Source organism: Pseudophryne corroboree, chromosome 8 (genome assembly GCF_028390025.1).
Source record: "Pseudophryne corroboree isolate aPseCor3 chromosome 8, aPseCor3.hap2, whole genome shotgun sequence".
NCBI classification, from domain to species: domain Eukaryota; kingdom Metazoa; phylum Chordata; class Amphibia; order Anura; family Myobatrachidae; genus Pseudophryne; species Pseudophryne corroboree.
This window is the reverse complement of record NC_086451.1, coordinates 236187234-236210435: the sequence shown is the minus strand read 5'-3', so window position 1 is coordinate 236210435 and position 23202 is coordinate 236187234. Positions and strand designations below refer to the sequence as shown.

The 23202-nt window shown below is 47.7% G+C and overlaps 1 protein-coding gene across 3 annotated transcripts in view; it reads left to right on the top strand.

Moving 5' to 3' along the window:
- TEX11 (testis expressed 11) overlaps positions 1-23202 on the top strand; it is a 1490225-nt gene that overhangs the window by 1276052 nt on the left and 190971 nt on the right. For all 3 annotated transcript variants that reach the window (XM_063937124.1, XM_063937125.1, XM_063937123.1), the window contains one exon: positions 10947-11019. In XM_063937124.1, coding sequence (XP_063793194.1) covers positions 10947-11019 — 73 coding nt within the window. The remainder of the gene's footprint in view (positions 1-10946; positions 11020-23202) is intronic.

The window sequence follows — 23202 nt, the reverse complement described above, 5'->3', positions numbered from 1 at the left end:
GCTGTACGCTATCCCCGCTTTTATTTGCTATAGCTTTTGAACCCTTAGAAATAGCATTACAACCTTCCACATTATTCAAAGGAATTCAGATTGGTAATGTTGAACTGAAAGTAGCTTTGTTTGCAGATGATATGCTGTTCTTCATATCCGATCCCGAAACCTCTATCTCGGAGATCCTCCATTTGATTTCCTTGTTTGGAGCTAAAGCGGGATACCATATCAACGTCACCAAATCTGAATTGTTACCTCTAAGGAACTCCCATTGTTACCTCCCTCGTATATCCTCAGCCTACCCTTTCAAAATTGCCTCTTCAAAAATCACTTATCTAGGCATGCAAATTCCATCGGAACTCTCTATGCTGTAAATTGCACTCTTATGTTAGCCAAATTGACTACTTCTTTGGAGTCCTGGAAATTGTTGCCCCTTTCTAGTTTAGGACACGTTGCAGTCTTACAAAGCATTATATTCCCATGGTTGTATAACCTTATGCAGATGTTGCCCATTGGCCTATCTCGATGAGACTTGCTCTATATTTGTAAAATTCTGTCTAAATTCCTCTGGAAAGGGAAGAAACCCCTCATTGCTTTTGATAAACTTATAGCGCCACAAACTGCTGGAGGAATCGGCTTATCTGATTTCTTCTCTTATTCCCTGTCAGTTCTATTTAGATGTGCTGCTGACTGGCTGATGGAAGGGAACTCTTTTACTGACTCTACCTTATTTTGTGCCTTATGTCACCCATTTTTCCATAGCGCTCTTTAGCATTCCCATCCAAAAAGCATTCCTCTACAGATTTTATATTCTCCTTTATTCCATGATATATATTATGCATGGTTCATGCAAAATAAGAAACTCCACAGAAATCATATGCATACTCTCCGAATTCCTCTCTGGGGTAATCCTGCATTCCTCCCTTCCCTCACCAATTCTAACCTCACAGTTTGGCGCGACAAGGGATTATCTAATTCCTCCAAGGTTTTTGACACGGGAGGGAAGATACTCCAATTCTCTGATCTTAGAGATAAATATAACATCCCACAAACACATTTTTTTTATGTACTTACAGGTATGAAATTACCTCTGTTCATATATCAGCCCACTCTCCTTCTCTACCTCCCTCACCAAGGCCTCGGATCCTTTACAATCGGTGGTTACGTTATGTGAACGCATACCATATAGGACAAAATTTATTTACTCCCTCCTTACTAAAATCCCCTCTGACCTAAGATGGCCTACAGAAAATTACTTCTACAATGGCAAAAATCTATTTCTGCATTGAAGGACCCCACGCATCTTAGTAAATATTATGACTTAACCATGAAGATTTTGTCTTCTGCCTATCTACAAGAAGGGCATCTGCGCACAATACAGAGAGCATATATACCTGAGGTCCAACACGCCCATTATAATCCTTCAGTCACAGGACAATGTCCTAAATGTCATTATCATTCTGCATCTTTTTACCATCATTTTTGGGAATGTGGTTATATTAGAAAGTTTTGGAACAAGGTGATATCATTTATTAATAACCTTCTTCATACTCATGTTCATCCTGACCCTCTAACGTGTCTCTGTGCAAATTTTTCACCATGGGTTTTACATCATAGGTTCTCATGTCCGGGAAGTTATACCTTTCTTAGCAATCCTAGTCACAGTGTCCAGAAAAGTGATCCTTACCCACTGGATTTCCAAATCTAAACCCTCAATACTAGAGTTCAATAGAAAATGTATGCAAATTTAAACAGCTCTGAATGATATTCAGGTTGGTGTTCTCTGATTCTTTAAACGTTGGGGATTGGGCCTTAACTACGTGTGTGCCAAGTGGGCCTGGCACACAGCGCAGTTGCTCTGAGGGCACACGGCCAGCGGCATGTAATGAGTCAAATTGACTCATTACATGCCGCCTTTGCTGTGTGCGGTGCGCCGCCACCGCGCTGTGGAGGAGAGCTGCAGTGCCGGGCAGCGGAGAAGGAGGAGGAGGGAGGGGGACTGGAGCCGCAGCAGCACTATTTCATTGGTAGTAAGCGCCTCTGCAGCAGCCCCCTCTCCTTCCGTATTGGCTGCCCGGCGCTGGTGTGGATGCTGGGATGCGGTTCCTCCATCCCAGTATCCACAGCCGCGCCGGGCAGCCAATACGGAAGGAGAGGGGACTGCTGCAGCGGCACTTACTACCAATGACACAGCGCTGATGCGGCTCCAGTCCCCCTCCCTCCTCCTCCTTGTCCGATGCCTGCACCGAGGGAGCTGCAGGAGAAGCCTGACTGCCAGTGGGGAGATGGTAAGTATATCTCTTTCTCTCTCTCTCTCTCTCTCTCTCTCTTTCTCTCTCTCAGGGGGACACCGTCTGCCATAATGTGTAAAAAGGTGGCCTGGCTCCCGCAATGTGTAAAAAGGGGGACAGGCTGCCGTAATGTGTAAAAAGGGGGACTGGCTGCTGTAATGTGTAAAAAGGGGGACACCGTCTGCCGTAATATGTAAAAAGGGGGCCTGGCTGCCGCAATGTGTAAAAAGGGGACGCTGTCTGCCATAATGTTAAAAAAGGGGACGCTGTCTGCTGTAATGTGTAAAAAAGGGGGACGTTGTCTGCCGTAATGTGTAAAAAAGGGGACGCTGTCTGCCGTAATGTGTAAAAAGGGGACGCTGCCTGCCGTAATGTTAAAAAGGGGATGCTGTCTGCTGTAATGTGTAAAAAAGGGAGACGCTGTCTGCCATAATGTGTAAAAAAGGGGACGCTGTCTGCCGTAATGTTAAAAAAGGGGACGCTGTCTGCTGTAATGTGTAAAAAAGGGGGACGCTGTCTGCCGTAATGTGTAAAAAAGGGGACGCTGTCTGGCGTAATGTGTAAAAAGGGGGATGCTGTCTGCCGTAATGTGTAAAAAGGGGACGCTGTCTGCCGTAATGTGTAAAAAGGGGGACGCTGTCTGCTGTAATGTGTAAAAAGGGGGACGCTGTCTGCTGTAATGTATAAAAGGGGCTCTACCTGGTGTAGTGGCGCTACTGTGCAGCGTAATTTGAATAATGGAGACTACTGTGCACCGTAGTATGAATTGCTATTATTTTGTGGTCACGCCCCTTCCCCATGAAGCCACGCCCCTATATATTTTTTTGTGTGCACCTACGGCGCGCACTGCACCTATCTTACATGGGGAAGGGGGGGGCGCCAATGTCGTTTCTTGCACACAGCGCTAAAATGCCTAGTAACGGCAATGTAAATCAATTTCCTTCCCCAAGCCACCCAATCCCAAATATTTAAGGTTTTTGAGAAAACAGATTGGTGTTACTTGAAGGCCTATGATGATCGCTTGAGTGAATATACAGACCCCCCATCTTGTGTCTTGTCTCTTTTTATTGTGTATTTTAGTATTTTTCTTGATGGTCTGTTGTTTTTTTGGAGATGAGGTATCTGAAATATCTCGCCTTGATACTATAGACCTTGTTGTCACAACTTTATACACAGACTGTCTTTGTTGTTATATTCTTTTCCTGACAAAACTCTAATAAAAATAAATAAATAAAAATCCATCAGTTTTCTCATATTCGAATACATGATCCCTTCATTTACTGAAATTCGATTTGCAAATCCATTTCGAATTGAACTCTAAATCAAACTGTAAATCCCATTTGATTTGAATTTCTAAACACCATTTTATTGGTAGGAAATTGATTCTGATGGCTGTAGAAGTTCCAAAAAACATGTGCAGTGTGGCTGTAGAAATAATGGCTTCTCAAGGTTATGCTATGCTGGGCACCTACTTTCAAACCACCACTTGACTGAGACAACCCAGGAGCATCAATCAGAGAAACATACTGCTCATGTGTATGCAAATAGGCATCATTCCTATTCCATGAATGTGCAGCTGATCTGTGATGCAAAACTAAAAATCATGAGTGTTGCGACTGGCCATCTTGGTTCTTGCCATAATGCCTACATCCTCAGCAATTTATCCATGTCTGCAAAATTTGTGGTGGGTCAAATGCCAGAAAGATAGTTATCTGTATATGTTAATGAAGAAGCTAATAGTACTTGTTAATATATTGTTTTAATTCATCCCCCCCACCCAGTGATTTAGTCTATGGCTATTGCTCCTGGTTTCTGACTCCATTGTCAGATCAGCAAACTCCTGACAGAATGCACCTTTGGGTTATTAAAAATAAGGTTGATAAATTGGGAGGCATATTATTATACCATCTGACAAGATTGTCCGATATTGCGCTCTGCTGCTGTCTATTGCATAGTCGTGCATTAAATCAACCACACCCACCAGATTATGCAAAAATAGCGAGTAGGCAGGGGTTTTGTTACAACTGACTATGTGAGCACAGACAGTGGAAGGCAGGCAGGAAGGCAGATAAGGGATATGCTTGTTTCCAACTATCTCAGCTGTATTTCTCTAACGTCCTAGTGGATGCTGGGGACTCCGTCAGGACCATGGGGAATAGCGGCTCCGCAGGAGACTGGGCACAAAGTAAAAGCTTTAGGACTAGCTGGTGTGCACTGGCTCCTCCCCCTATGACCCTCCTCCAAGCCTCAGTTAAGATTTTGTGCCCGAACGAGAAGGGTGCAATCTAGGTGGCTCTCCTGAGCTGCTTAGAGTAAAAGTTTAAATAGGTTTTTTATTTTCAGTGAGACCTGCTGGCAACAGGCTCACTGCATCGAGGGACTAAGGGGAGAGAAACGAACTCACCTGCGTGCAGAGTGGATTGGGTTTCTTAGGCTACTGGACATTAGCTCCAGAGGGACGATCACAGGCCCAGCCATGGATGGGTCCCGGAGCCGCGCCGCCGGCCCCCTTACAGATGCTGAAGCAAGAAGAGGTCCATAAATCGGCGGCAGAAGACTTTCCTGTCTTCATAAGGTAGCGCACAGCACTGCAGCTGTGCGCCATTGCTCTCAGCACACTTCACACTCCGGTCACTGAGGGTGCAGGACGCTGGGGGGGGGCGTCCTGGGAAGCAATGAATTTACCTTAGTTGGCAAAAAATACATCACATATAGCTCCTGGGCTATATGGATGTATTTAACCCCTGCCAGTTTTCCAGAAAAAAGCGGGAGAAGAGCCCGCCGTGAAGGGGGCGGGGCCTATCTCCTCAGCACACTGGCGCCATTTTTCCCACACAGCTCCGCTGGTAGGAAGGCTCCCAGAATCTCCCCTGCATCCTGCAACTACAGAAACAGGGTAAAAAAGAGAGCGGGGCACTTATTTGGCAAAATAACAGATATAAGCAGCTATAAGGGATAGACACTTATTGTAAGGTTGTCCCTATACATATATAGCGCTCTGGTGTGTGCTGGCAAACTCTCCCTCTGTCTCCCCAAGGGGCTAAGTGGGTCCTGTCCTCTATCAGAGCATTCCCTGTGTGTGTGCTGGGTGTCGGTACGTGTGTGTCGACATGTATGAGGAGGAAAATGATGTGGAGGCGGAGCAGAGTGTCTGTAACAGTGATGTCACCCCCTAGGGGGTCGACACCTGAGTGGATGTACTGTTGAAAATTACGTGACAGTGTCAGCTCTATATAAAAAAACAGTGGTTGACATGAGACAGCCGGCTACTCAGCTTGTGCCTGTCCAGACGTCTCATAGGCCGTCAGGCAGATGGCAGATACAGACGCCGACACGGATACTGACTCCTGTGTCGACGGTGAAGAGACAACCGTGATTTCCAGTAGGGCCACACGTTACATGATTGAGACAATGGAAAATGTTTTATACATTTCTGATAATACGAGTACCACCAAAAAAGGGGTATTATGTTCGGTGAGGGAAAAACTACCTGTAGTTTTCCTGAATCTGAGAAATAAAATGTGTGATGATGCGTGGGTTTCCCCCCGATAACAATTAATAATTTCTTAAAAAGTATTGGCTGCATACCCTTTCCCGCCAGAGGTTAGGATGCATTGGGAAACACCCCCTAGGGGGGATAAGGCGCTCACACGCTTGTAAGAACAAGGGCTCTACCCTCTCATGAGATGGCCGCCCTTAAGGATCCTGCTGATAGAAAGCAGGAGGGTATCCAAAAAAAGGTATTTACACACATACTGGTGTTATACTGCGACCAGCTATCGCCTCAGCCTGGAGGTGCAGTGCTGGGTTGGCATGGTCGGATTCCCTGACTGGAAATATTGATATCCTAGATAAGGATAGTATATTATTGCCTATAGAGCATTTAAAAGATGCATTTCTATATATGCATGATGCACAGCGGAATAATTGCCGACTGGCATCAAGTATAAGTGCGTTGTCCAATTCTACCAGTAAAATGGTCAGGTGATGCGGATTCCAAACGGCATTTGGAAGTATTGCCTTTGAAAGGGGACATTTGGGGTCGGTCTTTTAGACCTGGTGGCCACGGCAACAGCTGGGAAATCCACGTTTGTACCCCAGGTCGCCTCTCAAAATAAGACGCCGTATTATCAGGCGCAGTCCTTTGTTGGCAAGCGGACAAAAGGTTCCTCTTTTCTGCTCGTGACAGAGGGAGAGGAAAAAGGCTGCAGAGATCAGCCAGTTCCCAGGAACAGAAACCCTTTCCAGCCTCTGCCAAGCCCTCAGTATGACGCTAGGGCTTTACAAGCTCAGGCACGGTGGGGGCCCGTTCTCAATGAATTTCAGTGCGCAGTGGGCTCACTCGCAAGTAGACCCCTGGATCCTTCAGGTAATATCTCAGGGGTACATATTGGAATTCGAGACGTCTCCCCCTCGCCGTTTCCAAAAGTCGACTTTACCGACGTCTCCCTCTGACAGGGAGGCAGTTTTGGAAGCCAATCACAAGCTGTATTCCCAGCAGGTAATAATCAAGGTACCCCTCCTGCAACAGGGAACGGGGTATTATTCCACACTATTGTGGTACCGAAGCCAGACGGCTCGGTGAGACCGATTCTAAAATCTAAAATCTTTGAACACTTACATACAGAGGTTCAAATTCAAGATTGAGCTACTCAGAGCAGTGATTGCGAACCTGGAAGAAGGGGACTACATGATGTCTCGGGACATCAAGGATGCTTACCTTCATGTCAAAATTTACCCTTCTCACCAAGGGTACCTCAGGTTTATGGTACAGAACTGTCACTATCAGTTCAGACGCTGCCGTAGGGATGGTCCACGGCACCCCGGGTCTTTACCAAGGTAATGGCCGAAATGATGATATTCCTTCGAAGGAAGGGAATTTTAGTTATCCCTTACTTGGACGATTCCCTGATAAGGGTAAGATCCAGGGAACAGTTGGAGGTCGGTGTAGCACTATCTCAGGTAGTGTTGCGGCAGCACGATTGGATTCTCAATATTCCAAAATCGCAGCTGGTTCCGTCGACGTGTCTTCTGTTCCTAGGGATGATCCTGGACACAGTCCAGAAAAAGGTGTTTCTCCCGGAGGAGAAAGCCAGGGAGTTATCCGAGCTAGTCAGGAACCTCCTCAAACCGAGCCAAGTCTCAGTGCATCAATGCACAAGGGTTCTGGGTAAAATGGGGGCTTCCTACGAAGCAATCCCATTCGGCAGATTCCACGCAAGAACTTTCCAGTGGGACCTGCTGGACAAATGGTCCGGGTCGCATCTTCAGATGCATCAGCGGATAACCCTGTCACCAAGGACAAGGGTGTCCCTCCTGTGGTGGTTGCAGAGTGCTCATCTTCTAGAGGGCCGCAGATTCGGCATTCAGGACTGGGTCCTGGTAACCACGGATGCCAGCCTGCGAGGCTGGGGAGCAGTCACACAGGGAAGGAATATCCAGGACTTATGGTCAAGCCTGGAGACATCACTTCACATAAATATCCTGAAGCTAAGGGACATTTACAATGCTCTAAGCTTAGCAAGACCTCTGCTTCAAGGACAGCCGGTGTTGATCCAGTCGGACAACATCACGGCAGTCACCCACGTAAACAGACAGGGTGGCACAAGAAGCAGAAGGGCAATGACAGAAGCTGCAAGGATTCTTCGCTGGGCGGAAAATCATAGGATAGCACTGTCAGCAGTATTCATTCCGGGAGTGGACAAATGGGAAGCAGACTTCCTCAGCACGACCTCCACCCGGGGAGAGTGGGGACTTCACCCAGAAGTCTTCCACATGATTATAAACCGTTGGGAAAAACTCGACAGGTATTGCGCCAGGTCCAGGGACCCTCAGGCAATAGCTGTAGACGCTCTGGTAACACCGTGGGTGTACCAGTCAGGGTATGTGTTCCCTCCTCTGCCTCTCATACCCAAGGTACTGAGATTGATAAGATGGTGAGGAGTAAGCACTATATTCGTGGCTCCGGATTGGCCAAGAAGGACTTGGTAACCGGAACTTCAAGAGATGCTCACGGAGGATCCGTGGCCTCTACCTCTAAGAAGGGACCTGCTCCAGCAAGGACCCTGTCTGTTCCAAGACTTACCGCGGCTGCGTTTGACGGCATGGCGGTTGAACGCCGGATCCTGAAGGAAAAAGGGCATTCCGGATGAAGTCATCCCTATCCTGATCAAAGCCAGGAAGGATGTAACCGCAAAAACATTATCACCGCAATTGGCGAAAATATGTTGCGTGGTGCGAGGCCAGTAAGGCCCGACGGTGGAAATTCGACTGGGTCGATTCCTACATTTCCTGCAAACAGGAGTGTCTATGGGCCTGAAATTGGGGTCCATTAAGGTTCAAATTTCGGCCCTGTCAATTTTCTTCCAAAAAGAACTAGCTTCAGTCCCTGAAGTTCAGACGTTTGTAAAAGGGGTACTGCATATACAGCCTCCTTTTGTGCCTCCAGTGGCACTTGGGATCTCAATGTAGTTTTTTTGGATTCCAAAAGTCACATTGGTTTGAACCACTTAAATCTGTGGAGTTAAAATATCTCACATGGAAAGTGGTCATGCTGTTGGCCCTGGCCTGGGCCAGGCGCGTGTCAGAATTGGCGGCTTTATCCTGTAAAAGCCCTTATCTGATTTTCCATTCGGACAGGGCGGAATTGAGGACTCGTCCTCAATTTCTCCCTAAGGTGTTTTCAGCATTTCACTTAAACCAACCTATTGTGGTGCCTGCGGCTACTAGGGACTTGGAGGATTCCAAGTTGCTGGACGTAGTCAGGGCCCTGAAAATATATGTTTCCAGGACGGCTGGAGTCAGAAAATCTGACTCGCTGTTTATCCTGTATGCACCCAACAAGCTGGGTGCTCCTGCTTCTAAGCAGACGATTGCTCGTTGGATTTGTAGTACAATTCAGCTTGCACATTCTGTGGCAGGCCTGCCACAGCCAAAATCTGTAAAAGCCCATTCCACACGGAAAGTGGGCTCATCTTGGGCGGCTGCCCGAGGGGTCTCGGCTTTACAACTTTGCCGAGCAGCTACTTGGTCAGGGGCAAACACGTTTGCTAAATTCTACAAATTTGATACCCTGGCTGAGGAGGACCTGGAGTTCTCTCATTCGGTGCTGCAGAGTCATCCGCACTCTCCCGCCCGTTTGGGAGCTTTGGTATAATCCCCATGGTCCTGACGGAGTCCCCAGCATCCACTAGGACGTTAGAGAAAATAAGAATTTACTTACCGATAATTCTATTTCTCATAGTCCGTAGTGGATGCTGGGCGCCCATCCCAAGTGCGGATTGTCTGCATTACTTGTACATAGTTATTGTTACAAAAATCGGGTTATTGTTGTTGTGAGCCATCTTTTCAGAGGCTCCTTCTGTTATCATGCTGTTAACTGGGTTCAGATCACAAGTTGTACGGTGTGATTGGTGTGGCTGGTAATGAGTCTTACCCGGGATTCAAAATCCTTCCTTATTGTGTACGCTCGTCCGGGCACAGTATCCTAACTGAGGCTTGGAGGAGGGTCATAGGGGGAGGAGCCAGTGCACACCAGCTAGTCCTAAAGCTTTTACTTTGTGCCCAGTCTCCTGCGGAGCCGCTATTCCCCATGGTCCTGACGGAGTCCCCAGCATCTACTACGGACTATGAGAAATAGAATTATCGGTAAGTAAATTCTTATTTTTTTTTATGTTTTAATTAAATACCACTACATTTTATTTTTCAGTTAGGTATTCATGTATAAAACAGTGTAAAGATATAGGCCCTCATTCCGAGTTGATCGGTCGCAAGGCGAATTTAGCAGAGTTACACACGCTAAGCCGCCGCCTACTGGGAGTGAATCGTAGCTTCTTAAAATTGCGACCGATGTATTCGCAATAATGCGATTACTAACTACTTAGCAGTTTCAGAGTAGCTCCAGACTTACTCTGCCTGTGCGATCATTTCAGTGCTTGTCGTTCCTGGTTGACGTCACAAACACACCCAGCGTTCGCCCAGGCACTCCCACCGTTTCTCCGGCCACTCCTGCGTTTTTTCAGGAAACGGTAGCGTTTTCAGCCACACGCCCCTGAAACGCCGTGTTTCCGCCCAGTAACACCCATTTCCTGTCAATCACATTACGATCGCCGGAGCGAAGAAAAAGCCGTGAGTAAAAATACTTTCTTCATAGTAAAGTTACTTGGCGCAGTCGCAGTGCGAACATTGCGCATGCGTACTAAGCGGATTTTCACTGCGATGCGATGAAAAATACCGAGCGAACAACTCGGAATGAGGGCCATAGTTTCCCTTTTAGTTAGTGTTCATGTGATAGATTTGGCCCAATAGGAAGGAATGTGGAAGTTATGTGCTATTTTGCATTTGATTTTAATGGGAATTTGAGGTTTGATTTTGGAAGGGATTTCAGAAACTGAACACAAAATCCTTTCTTAAAATTAATCAATATCGAATTCAAAATCAATTACTAGTAAATGAGGGTTTTTTAAGGAATTTTGCAGTACAATTTCTGACAATTTTTTGAATTCATAGAAATCAAACTTTAGTAAATTTACCCCCAGAACTGTTACAGGAGTATCAACTTTTGTTACACATTTCTTCTATTTATTTTTAAAATGTTTAGCTTTTTCAAATTCAAGCTGTTAGTAAGCTGATGAAGCATGACATATTCATGTATCCTTTGTGCAGGTTGAGCTTCTCATCAATTCATTGGATAATATTAAGCTGTGTCGGGAGATATGGATTACCCTCCAGTCTGCAGGTATAATTTCTTTGATATATTGCATGTTATAAAACTTGTCTCTTGGTGAACATAATAGGTAAATGGAGAAAAGTTTGCTATCCTTTCAGAGCTTAGGGCCCGATTCAAATTGGGTTGTAGTTGTGCGTCAAATCACACAACTACAACCCTTTACACTAACATGCGGTAGAACCATGTCCCCAAACGGTGCATCAACAACCACAAAATGCGGCACCCACGCCCTGCCAGCGCCCTCCCCCAGGACTTAGACTGTGTTCTTAAGACCTTTCACATGCGCGTACCAGTGTATGCACATGCACACATGCTAACATCACTTCATATCGATTTTAGCGCATTACCCTTCAGTGCAAAATCAGGACTATTCTGGTTGCATCGCAACTCGCGATCCAACTGCAAATAATACAGTGATGATGCAGGCACATGCGCACGGCGGCTGCGTTATCGGGGCAGGCTGTGCCAGCAAGAGGCCTCCCTACTTTCTGTGATCATACTGAAATTGCGGGGCAACAGCAATTTCAGCGTGGTTGCAGAGGGGGTGTGGAAAATAGCATGCTGTGTGGCCTTGCCCTGCGATGGGCGGCCCCCAGCATGCAAGCAAAATTATTGCAAATTCTGCTAAAAACAGAATTTGCAATCCTTACTGAATAGGGTCCTTAGTCTAGACTTTAAAAATGTTGGTTCCTTTGTCTGTAATTTTATACTAAAGGCTTTCAATTAAAGCAAATTAAGGATTATTGCAGAAAAACACATAGCACAAGAAATTATTATGGCTCCTGTGACCCAATGCTAGCCATGCTTTCTCTGACGTCCTAAGTGGATGCTGGGGACTCCGTCAGGACCATGGGGAATAGCGGCTCCGCAGGAGACAGGGCACAAAAGTAAAAGCTTTAGGATCAGGTGGTGTGCACTGGCTCCTCCCCCTATGACCCTCCTCCAAGCCTCAGTTAGGTTTTTGTGCCCGGCCGAGAAGGGTGCAATCTAGGTGGCTCTCCTAAAGAGCTGCTTAGAGTAAAAGTTTTGTTAGGTTTTTTATTTTCAGTGAGTCCTGCTGGCAACAGGCTCACTGCAACGAGGGACTTAGGGGAGAAGAAGTGAACTCACCTGCGTGCAGGATGGATTGGCTTCTTAGGCTACTGGACACTAGCTCCAGAGGGACGATCACAGGTACAGCCTGGATGGGTCACCGGAGCCGCGCCGCCGACCCCCTTGCAGATGCTGAAGAGAGAAGAGGTCCAGAAATCGGCGGCTGAAGACTTCTCAGTCTTCATGAGGTAGCGCACAGCACTGCAGCTGTGCGCCATTGCTCTCAGCACACTTCACACCAACGGTCACTGAGGGTGCAGGGCGCTTGGGGGGGCGCCCTGGGCAGCAATGAAAGTACCTATGCTGGCTAAAAATACATCACATATAGCCCCTGGGGCTATATGGATGTATTTAACCCCTGCCAGGTTGTCAGAAAAACGGGAGAAGAAGCCCGCCGAAAAGGGGGCGGGGCCTATTCTCCTCAGCACACAGCGCCATTTTCCTACACAGCTCCGCTGCTAGAAAGGCTCCCAGGCTCTCCCCTGCACTGCACTACAGAAACAGGGTTAAAACAGAGAGGGGGGGCACTTATTTGGCGATATTATTATATATTAAGATGCTATAAGGGAAAACACTTATATAAGGTTGTCCCTGTATAATATAGCGTTTTGGTGTGTGCTGGCAAACTCTCCCTCTGTCTCCCCAAAGGGCTAGTGGGGTCCTGTCCTCTATCAGAGCATTCCCTGTATGTGTGCTGTGTGTCGGTACGTGTGTGTCGACATGTATGAGGACGATGTTGGTGAGGAGGCGGAGCAATTGCCTGTAATGGTGATGTCACTCTCTAGGGAGTCGACACCGGAATGGATGGCTTATTTAGGGAATTACGTGATAATGTCAACACGCTGCAAGGTCGGTTGACGACATGAGACGGCCGGCAAACCAATTAGTACCTGTCCAGGCGTCTCAAACACCGTCAGGGGCTTTAAAACGCCCATTTACCTCAGTCGGTCGACACAGACACAGACACGGACACTGACTCCAGTGTCGACGGTGAAGAAACAAACGTATTTTCCATTTGGGCCACACGTTACATGTTAAGGGCAATGAAGGAGGTGTTACATATTTCTGATACTACAAGTACCACAAAAGAGGGTATTATGTGGGGTGTGAAAAAACTACCTGTAGTTTTTCCTGAATCAGATAAATTAAATGAAGTGTGTGATGATGCGTGGGTTTCCCCCGATAGAAAATTATTGGCGTTATACCCTTTCCCGCCAGAAGTTAGGGCGCGTTGGGAAACACCCCTTAGGGTGGATAAGGCGCTCACACGCTTATCAAAACAAGTGGCGTTACCGTCTCCAGATACGGCCGCCCTCAAGGAGCCAGCTGATAGGAGGCTGGAAAATATCCTAAAAAGTATATACACACATACTGGTGTTATACTGCGACCAGCGATCGCCTCAGCCTGGATGTGCAGCGCTGGGGTGGCTTGGTCGGATTCCCTGACTGAAAATATTGATACCCTTGACAGGGACAGTATTTTATTGACTATAGAGCATTTAAAGGATGCATTTCTATATATGCGAGATGCACAGAGGGATATTTGCACTCTGGCATCAAGAGTAAGTGCGATGTCCATATCTGCCAGAAGATGTTTATGGACACGACAGTGGTCAGGTAATGCAGATTCCAAACGGCACATGGAAGTATTGCCGTATAAAGGGGAGGAGTTATTTGGGGTCGGTCCATCGGACCTGGTGGCCATGGCAACAGCTGGAAAATCCACCTTTTTTACCCCAAGTCACATCTCAACAGAAAAAGACACCGTCTTTTCAGCCTCAGTCCTTTCGTCCCCATAAGGGCAAGCAGGCAAAAGGCCAGTCATATCTGCCCAGGGATAGAGGAAAGGGAAGAAGACTGCAGCAGGCAGCCCATTCCCAGGAACAGAAGCCCTCCACCGCTTTTGCCAAGTCCTCAGCATGACGCTGGGGCCGTACAAGCGGACTCAGGTGCGGTGGGGGGTCGTCTCAAGAGTTTCAGCGCGCAGTGGGCTCACTCGCAAGTGGACCCCTGGATCCTACAAGTAGTATCCCAGGGGTACAGATTGGAAATTCGAGACGTCTCCCCCTCGCAGGTTCCTGAAGTCTGCTTTACCAACGTCTCCCTCCGACAGGGAGGCAGTATTGGAAACAATTCACAAGCTGTATTCCCAGCAGGTGATAATCAAAGTACCCCTCCTACAACAAGGAAAGGGGTATTATTCCACACTATATTGTGGTACTGAAGCCAGACGGCTCGGTGAGACCTATTCTAAATCTGAAAATACAAAGGTTCAAATCAAGATGGAGTCACTCGGAGCAGTGATAGCGAACCAGGAAGAAGGGGACTATATGGTGTCCCTGGACATCAAGGATGCTTACCTCCATGTCCCAATTTGCCCTTCTCACCAAGGGTACCTCAGGTTCGTGGTACAAAACTGTCACTATCAGTTTCAGACGCTGCCGTTTGGATTGTCCACGGCACCCCGGGTCTTTACCAAGGTAATGGCCGAAATGATGATTCTTCTTCAAAGAAAAGGCGTCTTAATTATCCCTTACTTGGACGATCTCCTGATAAGGGCAAGGTCCAGAGAACAGTTGGAGGTCGGAGTAGCACTATCTCAAGTAGTTCTACGACAGCACGGGTGGATTCTAAATATTCCAAAATCGCAGCTGTCTCCGACGACACGTCTGCTGTTCCTAGGGATGATTCTGGACACAGTCCAGAAAAAGGTGTTTCTCCCGGAGGAGAAAGCCAGGGAGTTATCCGAGCTAGTCAGGAACCTCCTAAAACCAGGAAAAGTGTCAGTGCATCATTGCACAAGGGTCCTGGGGAAAATGGTGGCTTCTTACGAAGCGATTCCATTCGGCAGATTTCACGCAAGAACTTTTCAGTGGGATCTGCTGGAAAAATGGTCCGGATCGCATCTTCAGATGCATCAGCGGATAACCCTGTCTCCAAGGACAAGGGTGTCTCTTCTGTGGTGGCTGCAGAGTGCTCATCTACTAAAGGGCCACAGATTCGGCATTCAGGACTGGGTCCTGGTGACCACGGATGCCAGCCTGAAAGGCTGGGGAGCAGTCACACAAGGAAAAAATTTCCAGGGAGTGTGATCAAGTCTGGAGACTTCTCTCCACATAAATATACTGGAGCTAAGAGCAATTTACAATGCTCTAAGCTTAGCAAGACCTCTGCTTCAAGGTCAGCCGGTATTGATCCAGTGGGACAACATCACGGCAGTCGCCCACGTAAACAGACAGGGCGGCACAAGAAGCAGGAGGGCAATGACAGAAACTGCAAGGATTCTTCGCTGGGCGGAAAATCATGTGATAGCACTGTCAGCAGTGTTCATTCCGGGAGTGGACAACTGGGAAGCAGACTTCCTCAGCACGACCTCCACCCGGGAGAGTGGGGACTTCATCGGGAAGTCTTCCACATGATTGTGAACCATTGGGAAAGACCAAAGGTGGACATGATGGCGTCCCGCCTGAACAAAAAAACTGGACAGGTATTGCGCCAGGTCAAGAGACCCTCAGGCAATAGCTGTGGACGTTCTGGTAACACCGTGGGTGTACCAGTCGGTGTATGTGTTCCCTCCTCTGCTTCTCATACCTAAGGTACTGAGAATTATAAGACGTAGAGGAGTAAGAACTATACTCGTGGCTCCGGATTGGCCAAGAAGGACTTGGTACCCGGAACTTCAAGAGATGCTCACAGAGGACTCATGGCCTCTGCCGCTAAGAAGGGACTTGCTTCAGCAAGTACCATGTCTGTTCCAAGACTTACCGCGGCTGCGTTTGACGGCATGGCGGTTGAACGCCGGATCCTAAGGGAAAAAGGCATTCCGGAAGAGGTCATTCCTACCCTGGTCAAAGCCAGGAAGGAGGTGACCGCACAACATTATCACCACATGTGGCGAAAATATGTTGCGTGGTGTGAGGCCAGGAAGGCCCCACGAAGAAATTTCAACTCGGTCGATTCCTGCATTTCCTGCAAACAGGAGTGTCTATGGGCCTCAAATTGGGGTCCATTAAGGTTCAAATTTCGGCCCTGTCGATTTTCTTCCAGAAAGAATTGGCTTCAGTTCCTGAAGTCCAGAAGTTTGTCAAGGGAGTACTGCATATACAACCCCCTTTTGTGCCTCCAGTGGCACTGTGGGATCTCAACGTAGTTCTGGGATTCCTCAAATCACATTGGTTTAAACCGCTCAAATCTGTGGATTTGAAATATCTCACATGGAAAGTGACCATGATGTTGGCCCTGGCCTCGGCCAGGCGAGTGTCAGAATTGGCGGCTTTGTCTCACAAAAGCCCATATCTGATTGTCCATTCGGACAGGGCAGAGCTGCGGACTCGTCCCCAGTTTCTCCCTAAGGTGGTGTCAGCGTTTCACCTGAACCAGCTTATTGTGGTACCTGCGGCTACTAGGGACTTGGAGGATTCCAAGTTGCTAGATGTTGTCAGGGCCCTGAAAATATAGGTTTCCAGGACGGCTGGAGTCAGGAAAACTGACTTGCTGTTATCCTGTATGCACCCAACAAACTGGGTGCTCTTGCTTCTAAGCAGACGATTGCTAGTTGGATGTGTAGTACAATTCAGCTTGCACATTCTGTGGCAGGCCTGCCACAGCCAAAATATGTAAATGCCCATTCCACAAGGAAGGTGGGCTCATCTTGGGCGGCTGCCCGAGGGGTCTCGGCTTTACAACTTTGCCGAGCTGCTACTTGGTCAGGGGCACACCCTGGCTGAGGAGGACCTGGAGTTCTCTCACTCGGTGCTGCAGAGTCATCCGCACTCTCCCGCCCGTTTGGGAGCTTTGGTATAATCCCCATGGTCCTGACGGAGTCCCCAGCATCCACTTAGGAGGACGTCAGAGAAAATAAGAATTTACTTACCGATAATTCTATTTCTCGTAGTCCGTAGTGGATGCTGGGCGCCCATCCCAAGTGCGGATTGTCTGCAATACTTGTACATAGTTATTGTTACAAAAATCGGGTTATTATTGTTGTGAGCCATCTTTTCAGAGGCTCCGCTGTTATCATGCTGTTAACTGGGTTCAGATCACAGGTTGTACAGTGTGATTGGTGTGGCTGGTATGAGTCTTACCCGGGATTCAAAATCCTTCCTTATTGTGTACGCTCGTCCGGGCACAGTATCCTAACTGAGGCTTGGAGGAGGGTCATAGGGGGAGGAGCCAGTGCACACCACCTGATCCTAAAGCTTTTACTTTTGTGCCCTGTCTCCTGCGGAGCCGCTATTCCCCATGGTCCTGACGGAGTCCCCAGCATCCACTACGGACTACGAGAAATAGAATTATCGGTAAGTAAATTCTTATTTTAAAACAGATGTTAGCAACACCTTCTTCAGTTTTTCTGTAACTTAAAAGTGAATACTAGGCATAGAAAATCATAATACTAAAGTCCTGCTGCTCTACAGAGAGAAAAAATGGTAGTGGACAGAAAATAGGTTGTCAATGTGTTTCTGTCTTTAATTGCCCCAAAGTCTCTTCATACCAATCAGTCGATTCCAACTACAGATGTGTCCACTAACATCTTTGCTATTTTGCTCAATTTGGCACAACATGCAAAACACGGCTAAGCTGTTTTTCACGAGGAGCGAGTTTTAAAGTTTTTGTTTGCCATAATAGAATATGTATAAAGTATAAAATAGGATTTTGATAACCTACCAGTAAATCCTTTTCTCCTAGTCCGTAGAGGATGCTGGGGACGACATCAAGACCATGGGGGTATAGACGGGATCCGCAGGAGACATGGGCTCTCTAAAGACTTTTCATTGGGTGCAAACTGGCTCCTCCCTCTATGCTCCTCCTCCAGACCTCAGTTGTAGGAACTGTGCCTAGGTAGACTGACATTTCGAGGAAAGGAATTACTTAACTAGTGGTGAGATATCTACCAACATAACACACGCCAACAGGCATGAACCAATTGCAGCAACATGCTGAACTAAAATAACACAACTTGTGTAAGTGTAATAACTAAACTGCAGCTAAAATACGCACTGGGACGGGTGCCCAGCATCCTCTACGGACTAGGAGAAAAGTATTTACTGGTAGGTTATCAAAATCCTATTTTCTCATACGTCCTAGAGGATGATGGGGACGACATCAAGACCATGGGGTCTATACCAAAGCTCCAGTACGGGTGGGAGAGTGCGGATGACTCTGCAGCACCGATTGACCAAACTTGAGGTCCTCATCGGCCAAGGTGTCAAACTTGTAGAACTTAGCAAATGTGTTTGACCCTGACCAAGTAGCTGCTCGGCAAAGTTGTAATGCCGAGACCCCTCGGGCAGCCGCCCAAGATGAGCCGACCTTCGTAGTGGAGTGGGCCTTTACCGAAGTCGGTAACGGCAATCCAGCCATAGTATGAGCTTGCTGAATCGTATTTCTAATCCAACGTGCAATAGTCTGCTTGGAAGCAGGACAGCCAATCTTGTTGTGAGCATACAGGACAAACAGAGCCTCTGTTTTCCGTATACGAGCCGTTCTAGCAACATATAATTTCAAAGCTCTAACCACATCTAGAGATTTTGAATCAGTGAATGTGTCAGTAACTATTGGCACTACAATAGGTTGGTTTATGTGGAAAGATAAAACCACCTTAGGAAGAAAATGTTGTTGAGTTCTCAACTCTGCCCTATCTTCATGGAAAATCAGGTAAGGGCTCTTGTGAGACAAGGCCCCCAATTCAGACACCCGTCTTGCAGATGCCAAAGCCAAAAGCATCACCACTTTCCAAGTGAGAAACTTCAACTCTATCTTTTGAAGAGGCTCAAACCAATCCGATTGAAGGAACTGCAATACCACGTTAAGGTCCCATGGTGCCACTGGAGGCACGAATGGAGGCTGGATGTGCAGAACCCCTTTCATGAAGGTCTGAACCTCTGGAAGAGAGGCTAATTGTTTTTGGAAGAACACTGACAAGGCCGAAATCTGAACCTTGATTGATCCCAATCGGAGGCCCGCCTCCACACCATCCTGCAAAAAATGGAGGAAACGCCTTAAGTGAAACTCTTCCGTAGGAGCTTTCTTGGATTCACACCAAGACACATATTTTCTCCAAATACGGTGGTAATGTTTCGACGTTACTCCTTTTCTGGCCTGAATAAGGGTGGGGATGACTTCCTTGGGAATACCCTTCCTGGCTAGGATACGGCGCTCAACAGTCATCCCATCTAACGTAACCGCGGTAAGTCCTGGTACACGCACGGCCCCTGCTGCAGCAGGTCCTCTCAAGGAGGAAGAGGCCGAGGATCTTCTATGAGCAACTGCTGAATATCTGGGTACCAAGCCCTCCTTGGCCAGTCTGGGGCAATGAAGATTGCTCGAACCCTTGCTTTCCTTATGATCCTGAGTACTTTTGGGATTAGCGGAAGTGGAGGGAAGACATATACTGACGGGAAAACCCACTGGGTCACCAGTGCATCCACTGCTACTGCTTGAGGGTCTCTCGACCTGGAACAGTATCTCTGAAGCTTCTTGTTGAGATGAGACGCCATCCTGTCTATTTGAGGAACTCCCTAAAGACTTGTCACTTCTGCGAAGACTTCTTGGTGGAGGGCCCACTCTCCTGGATGGAGATCGTGTCTGCTGAGGAAGTCTGCTTCCCAGTTGTCTACTCCCGGAATGAATATTGCCAACAGAGCTTATAGATGTTTTTCTGCCCAGCGGAGGATTTTTGACGCCTCTGCCATTGCAGCTCTGCTTTTCGTTTCGCCCTGCCTGTTTATGTACGCGACTGCTGTTACATTGTCCGCCTGGATCTGCATGGGACGGTCTTGAAGAAGATGTACCGCTTGTTGAAGGCCGTTGTAAATGGCTCTTAGCTCCAGCACGTTTATGTGAAGGCAGGCTTCCTAATGTGACCAACGTCCCTGGAAGTTTTCTCCCTGAGAGACTGCTCCCCAGCCTCAGAGACTTGCATCCGTGGTTACCAGGACCCAGTCCTGAATCCCGAACCTGCGTCCCTTTAGCAGGTGAGAGCTGTGCAACCACCACAGGAGCGAAATCCTGGTTTTTGACGGCAGGATTATCTTTCTGTGCATGTGTAGGTGTGACCCCGACCATTTGTCCAACAGGTCCCACTGAAATACTCTGGCATGGAACTTGCCTTACTGTATGGCCTCGTAGGCTGCCACAACAACCGAATGCACTGATGGATCGACACATTCGATTGTTTCAATATCTGTTTTACCATTTTCTGGATTTCCAGAGCCTTTTCCAGCGTAAGAAATACTCTCTGAACTTCTGTGTCCAGAATCATCCCGAGGAAAGACAACCTTGTCGTCGGTTCCAACTGTGACTCAGGGTAATTTATGATCCACCCGTGTTGTTGGAGTATTGACAGAGAGAGTGATATGTTTTGTAACAACTGCTCCCTGGATCTCGCCTTTATCAGGAGATCGTCCAGATAAGGAATTTTATTGACTCCTTTCTGACGAAGGAGGACCATCATCTCCGCCATCACCTTGGTGAATACCCTTGGCGCCGCGGAGAGACCGAAAGGTAACGTCTGGAATTGGTAATGGCAATCCTGAACCGCGAATCCCAGATAAGCCTGGTGAGGAGGATAAATGGGAACATGCAGGTAAGCATCCTTTATGTCTACCGACACCAAGTAGTCCCCCTCCTCCAGACTGGAAATCACCGCCCGTAGAGATTCCATTTTGAACTTGAACCTTTTCAGGTAGCAATTCAGATCTTTTAAATTTAGGATCGGTCTGACCGAGCCGTCCGGCTTCGGAACCACAAAGAGGCTTGAATAAAAACCCCTCCCTTGTTGTGACAACGGTACCAGGACTATGACCTGGTCATGACATCATTTTTGGATTGCCGCTGTTACTGCTTCTCTTGCTGACGGAGAAACTGGCAAGGTTGATTTGAAAAATCGGCATGGGGGAACGTCTTGAAACTCCAGCCTGTACCCCTGGGATACTATTTGCAACACCCAGGTATCCAGGCCAGACAGAATCCAATCCTGGCTGAAGAGTCTGAGTCGTGCCCCCACCCGAGCGGTCTCCCGCAAGGGATCTCCAGCGTCATGCTGGGGATTTGGCAGAAGTAGGGGTAGACTTCTGCTCTTGGAATCCTGGAGCCGCAGTGGGCTTCTTTCCCCTTCCCCTTACCCTACCTGCAAAGAAGGGGGAACCTCTCGTCTTTTTGTATTTATTGGGCCGAAAGGACTGCATTTGCGGGTGATAGGTCTTTTTTGCCGGTTCAGGCGCAGAGGGCAAAAATGACGACTTATCTGCGGTAGCCGCCGAGACATTCGCATCCAGGCCATTGCCAAATGAGGCCTCACCTTTATATGGGAGAGCCTCCATGTCTCTTTTGTAATCTGCATCCGCGTTCCACTGTCGAATCCACAACGCCTGCCTAGCCGATACTGCCATGGTAGCGGCCTGTGAACTCAAGAGTCCGAAATCCTTAATTGCTTCCAGCATGTAGGCGGCAGCGTCTTTGATATTCCCTAACTTAAGGAGTATCTCATCTTTATCAATCGTGTCAATTTCTGATGACACGCTTTATGACCATTTTTCAATAGCGCGACTCACCCATACGCAGGCAATAATGGGCCTAATCAGTGTACCAATGGTAACATAAATGGATTTCAATGACGTTTCCATTTTGCGGTCTGCCGGCTCTTTAAGAGAAGCCGTGCCAGGAGCCGGGAGAATTACCTTCTTTGTCAACCTGGAAAGTGCACTGTCTTACACAGGGGGCGACTCCCACTTTTTCCTGTCCTCAGCCGGGAAAGGGTAAGCTATGTGAATCCTTTTGGGAATACGAAATCTTTTATCAGGATTCACCCACTTTCCTTCAAACAGAGCATTTAGTTCGTGTGAAGGGGGGAACGTGACTTTGGACTTCTTTTCCTTACATAAATACGCCTTCTCCTGAGGTACAGGAGTGGTTTCTGTAACCTCCAACACGTCCCTTATAGCCACAATCATATATTGTATATTTTTTGCCAATTTATGATCTATCTCTCTGGATTCACTGTCGTCGACACAAGAGTCAGAATCCGTGTCGGTATCAGTGTTTACAACATTTGCAAATGGTCTCTTATGTGACCCAGAGGGGCCGCCCACATAAGGAATAACAGCATCCTGAAAAATCACATTTTCCACAGATTTCTCCAGCATGCAGCCTTAGATTCAGACTTATCTAATCTACGGTTAATCAGATGCATACTGTCACGTATCTCTTTCACCGATGCAGGCTCTTGGTGTGCCAGTAGCGCCACCACATTACAACTCTGTGTCCCTAAAATGGCTTCCTCCGGGGAGGAACTCCCTGCCTCAGACATGCCTCACACGTGTACAGCATACCAACAGACACACTAAGACTTATTTTGGGGACAGACCCACAGTAAAATCTGTCAGAGGGACACAGGATAGGAGCAGCCAGTTCACAATCCCAGCGCCAGTATTTCCTGTGAACACAGTATGTCCAAAGCCTAACAGCGCTTTTTAAATAGTAATATACACTATCAAATGCACCACAATCGCTTTGTGCCCCCCCTTAATAGCACCCTGTACCTGTCAGAAGAGGAGGAGAGGACCAGAGTGTTCTCTGCAGCCTGAGGAGAGAGAGAAAATTGCGCTGAGTAGTGTGCTGGCTGCCTGAGGAAGAAGCTCCGCCCCCGCAATGCGCATCCTTACACTCATACAAACACTGTAATATTTATACTGGTCGGGGTAGGGCTGTGCCAGCGGCAACTTATGCCCCCTTTTAGCCAGTTTGAGGTATTTTCCTTGCTGCCCAGGGCGCCTGTGGGCAGCAATAGCGCGCTGCTCTCCCGCCAGCCGCGCCGCACCCCCGCCAGCAGCGCCGCACCTCAGCCGTCACTTACTTGATAGAAGATCATTCTTCTTATACTCACCTGTCTTCTGACTTCTGGCTCTCTGAGGGGGGTGACAGCGTACTGTGGGAGTGAGCATCTAGACACGGCTAGCGTTCAGTTCCCTTCAGGAGCTAATGGTGTCCTGTCAGCCAGAAGCAGAGCCATGAAACTCTGAGGAAGTTGGTTCTGCTTCTGCCCCCTCAGTCCCACGAAGCAGGGAGTCTGATGCCAGCAGATCTCCCTGAAAATAAAAAACC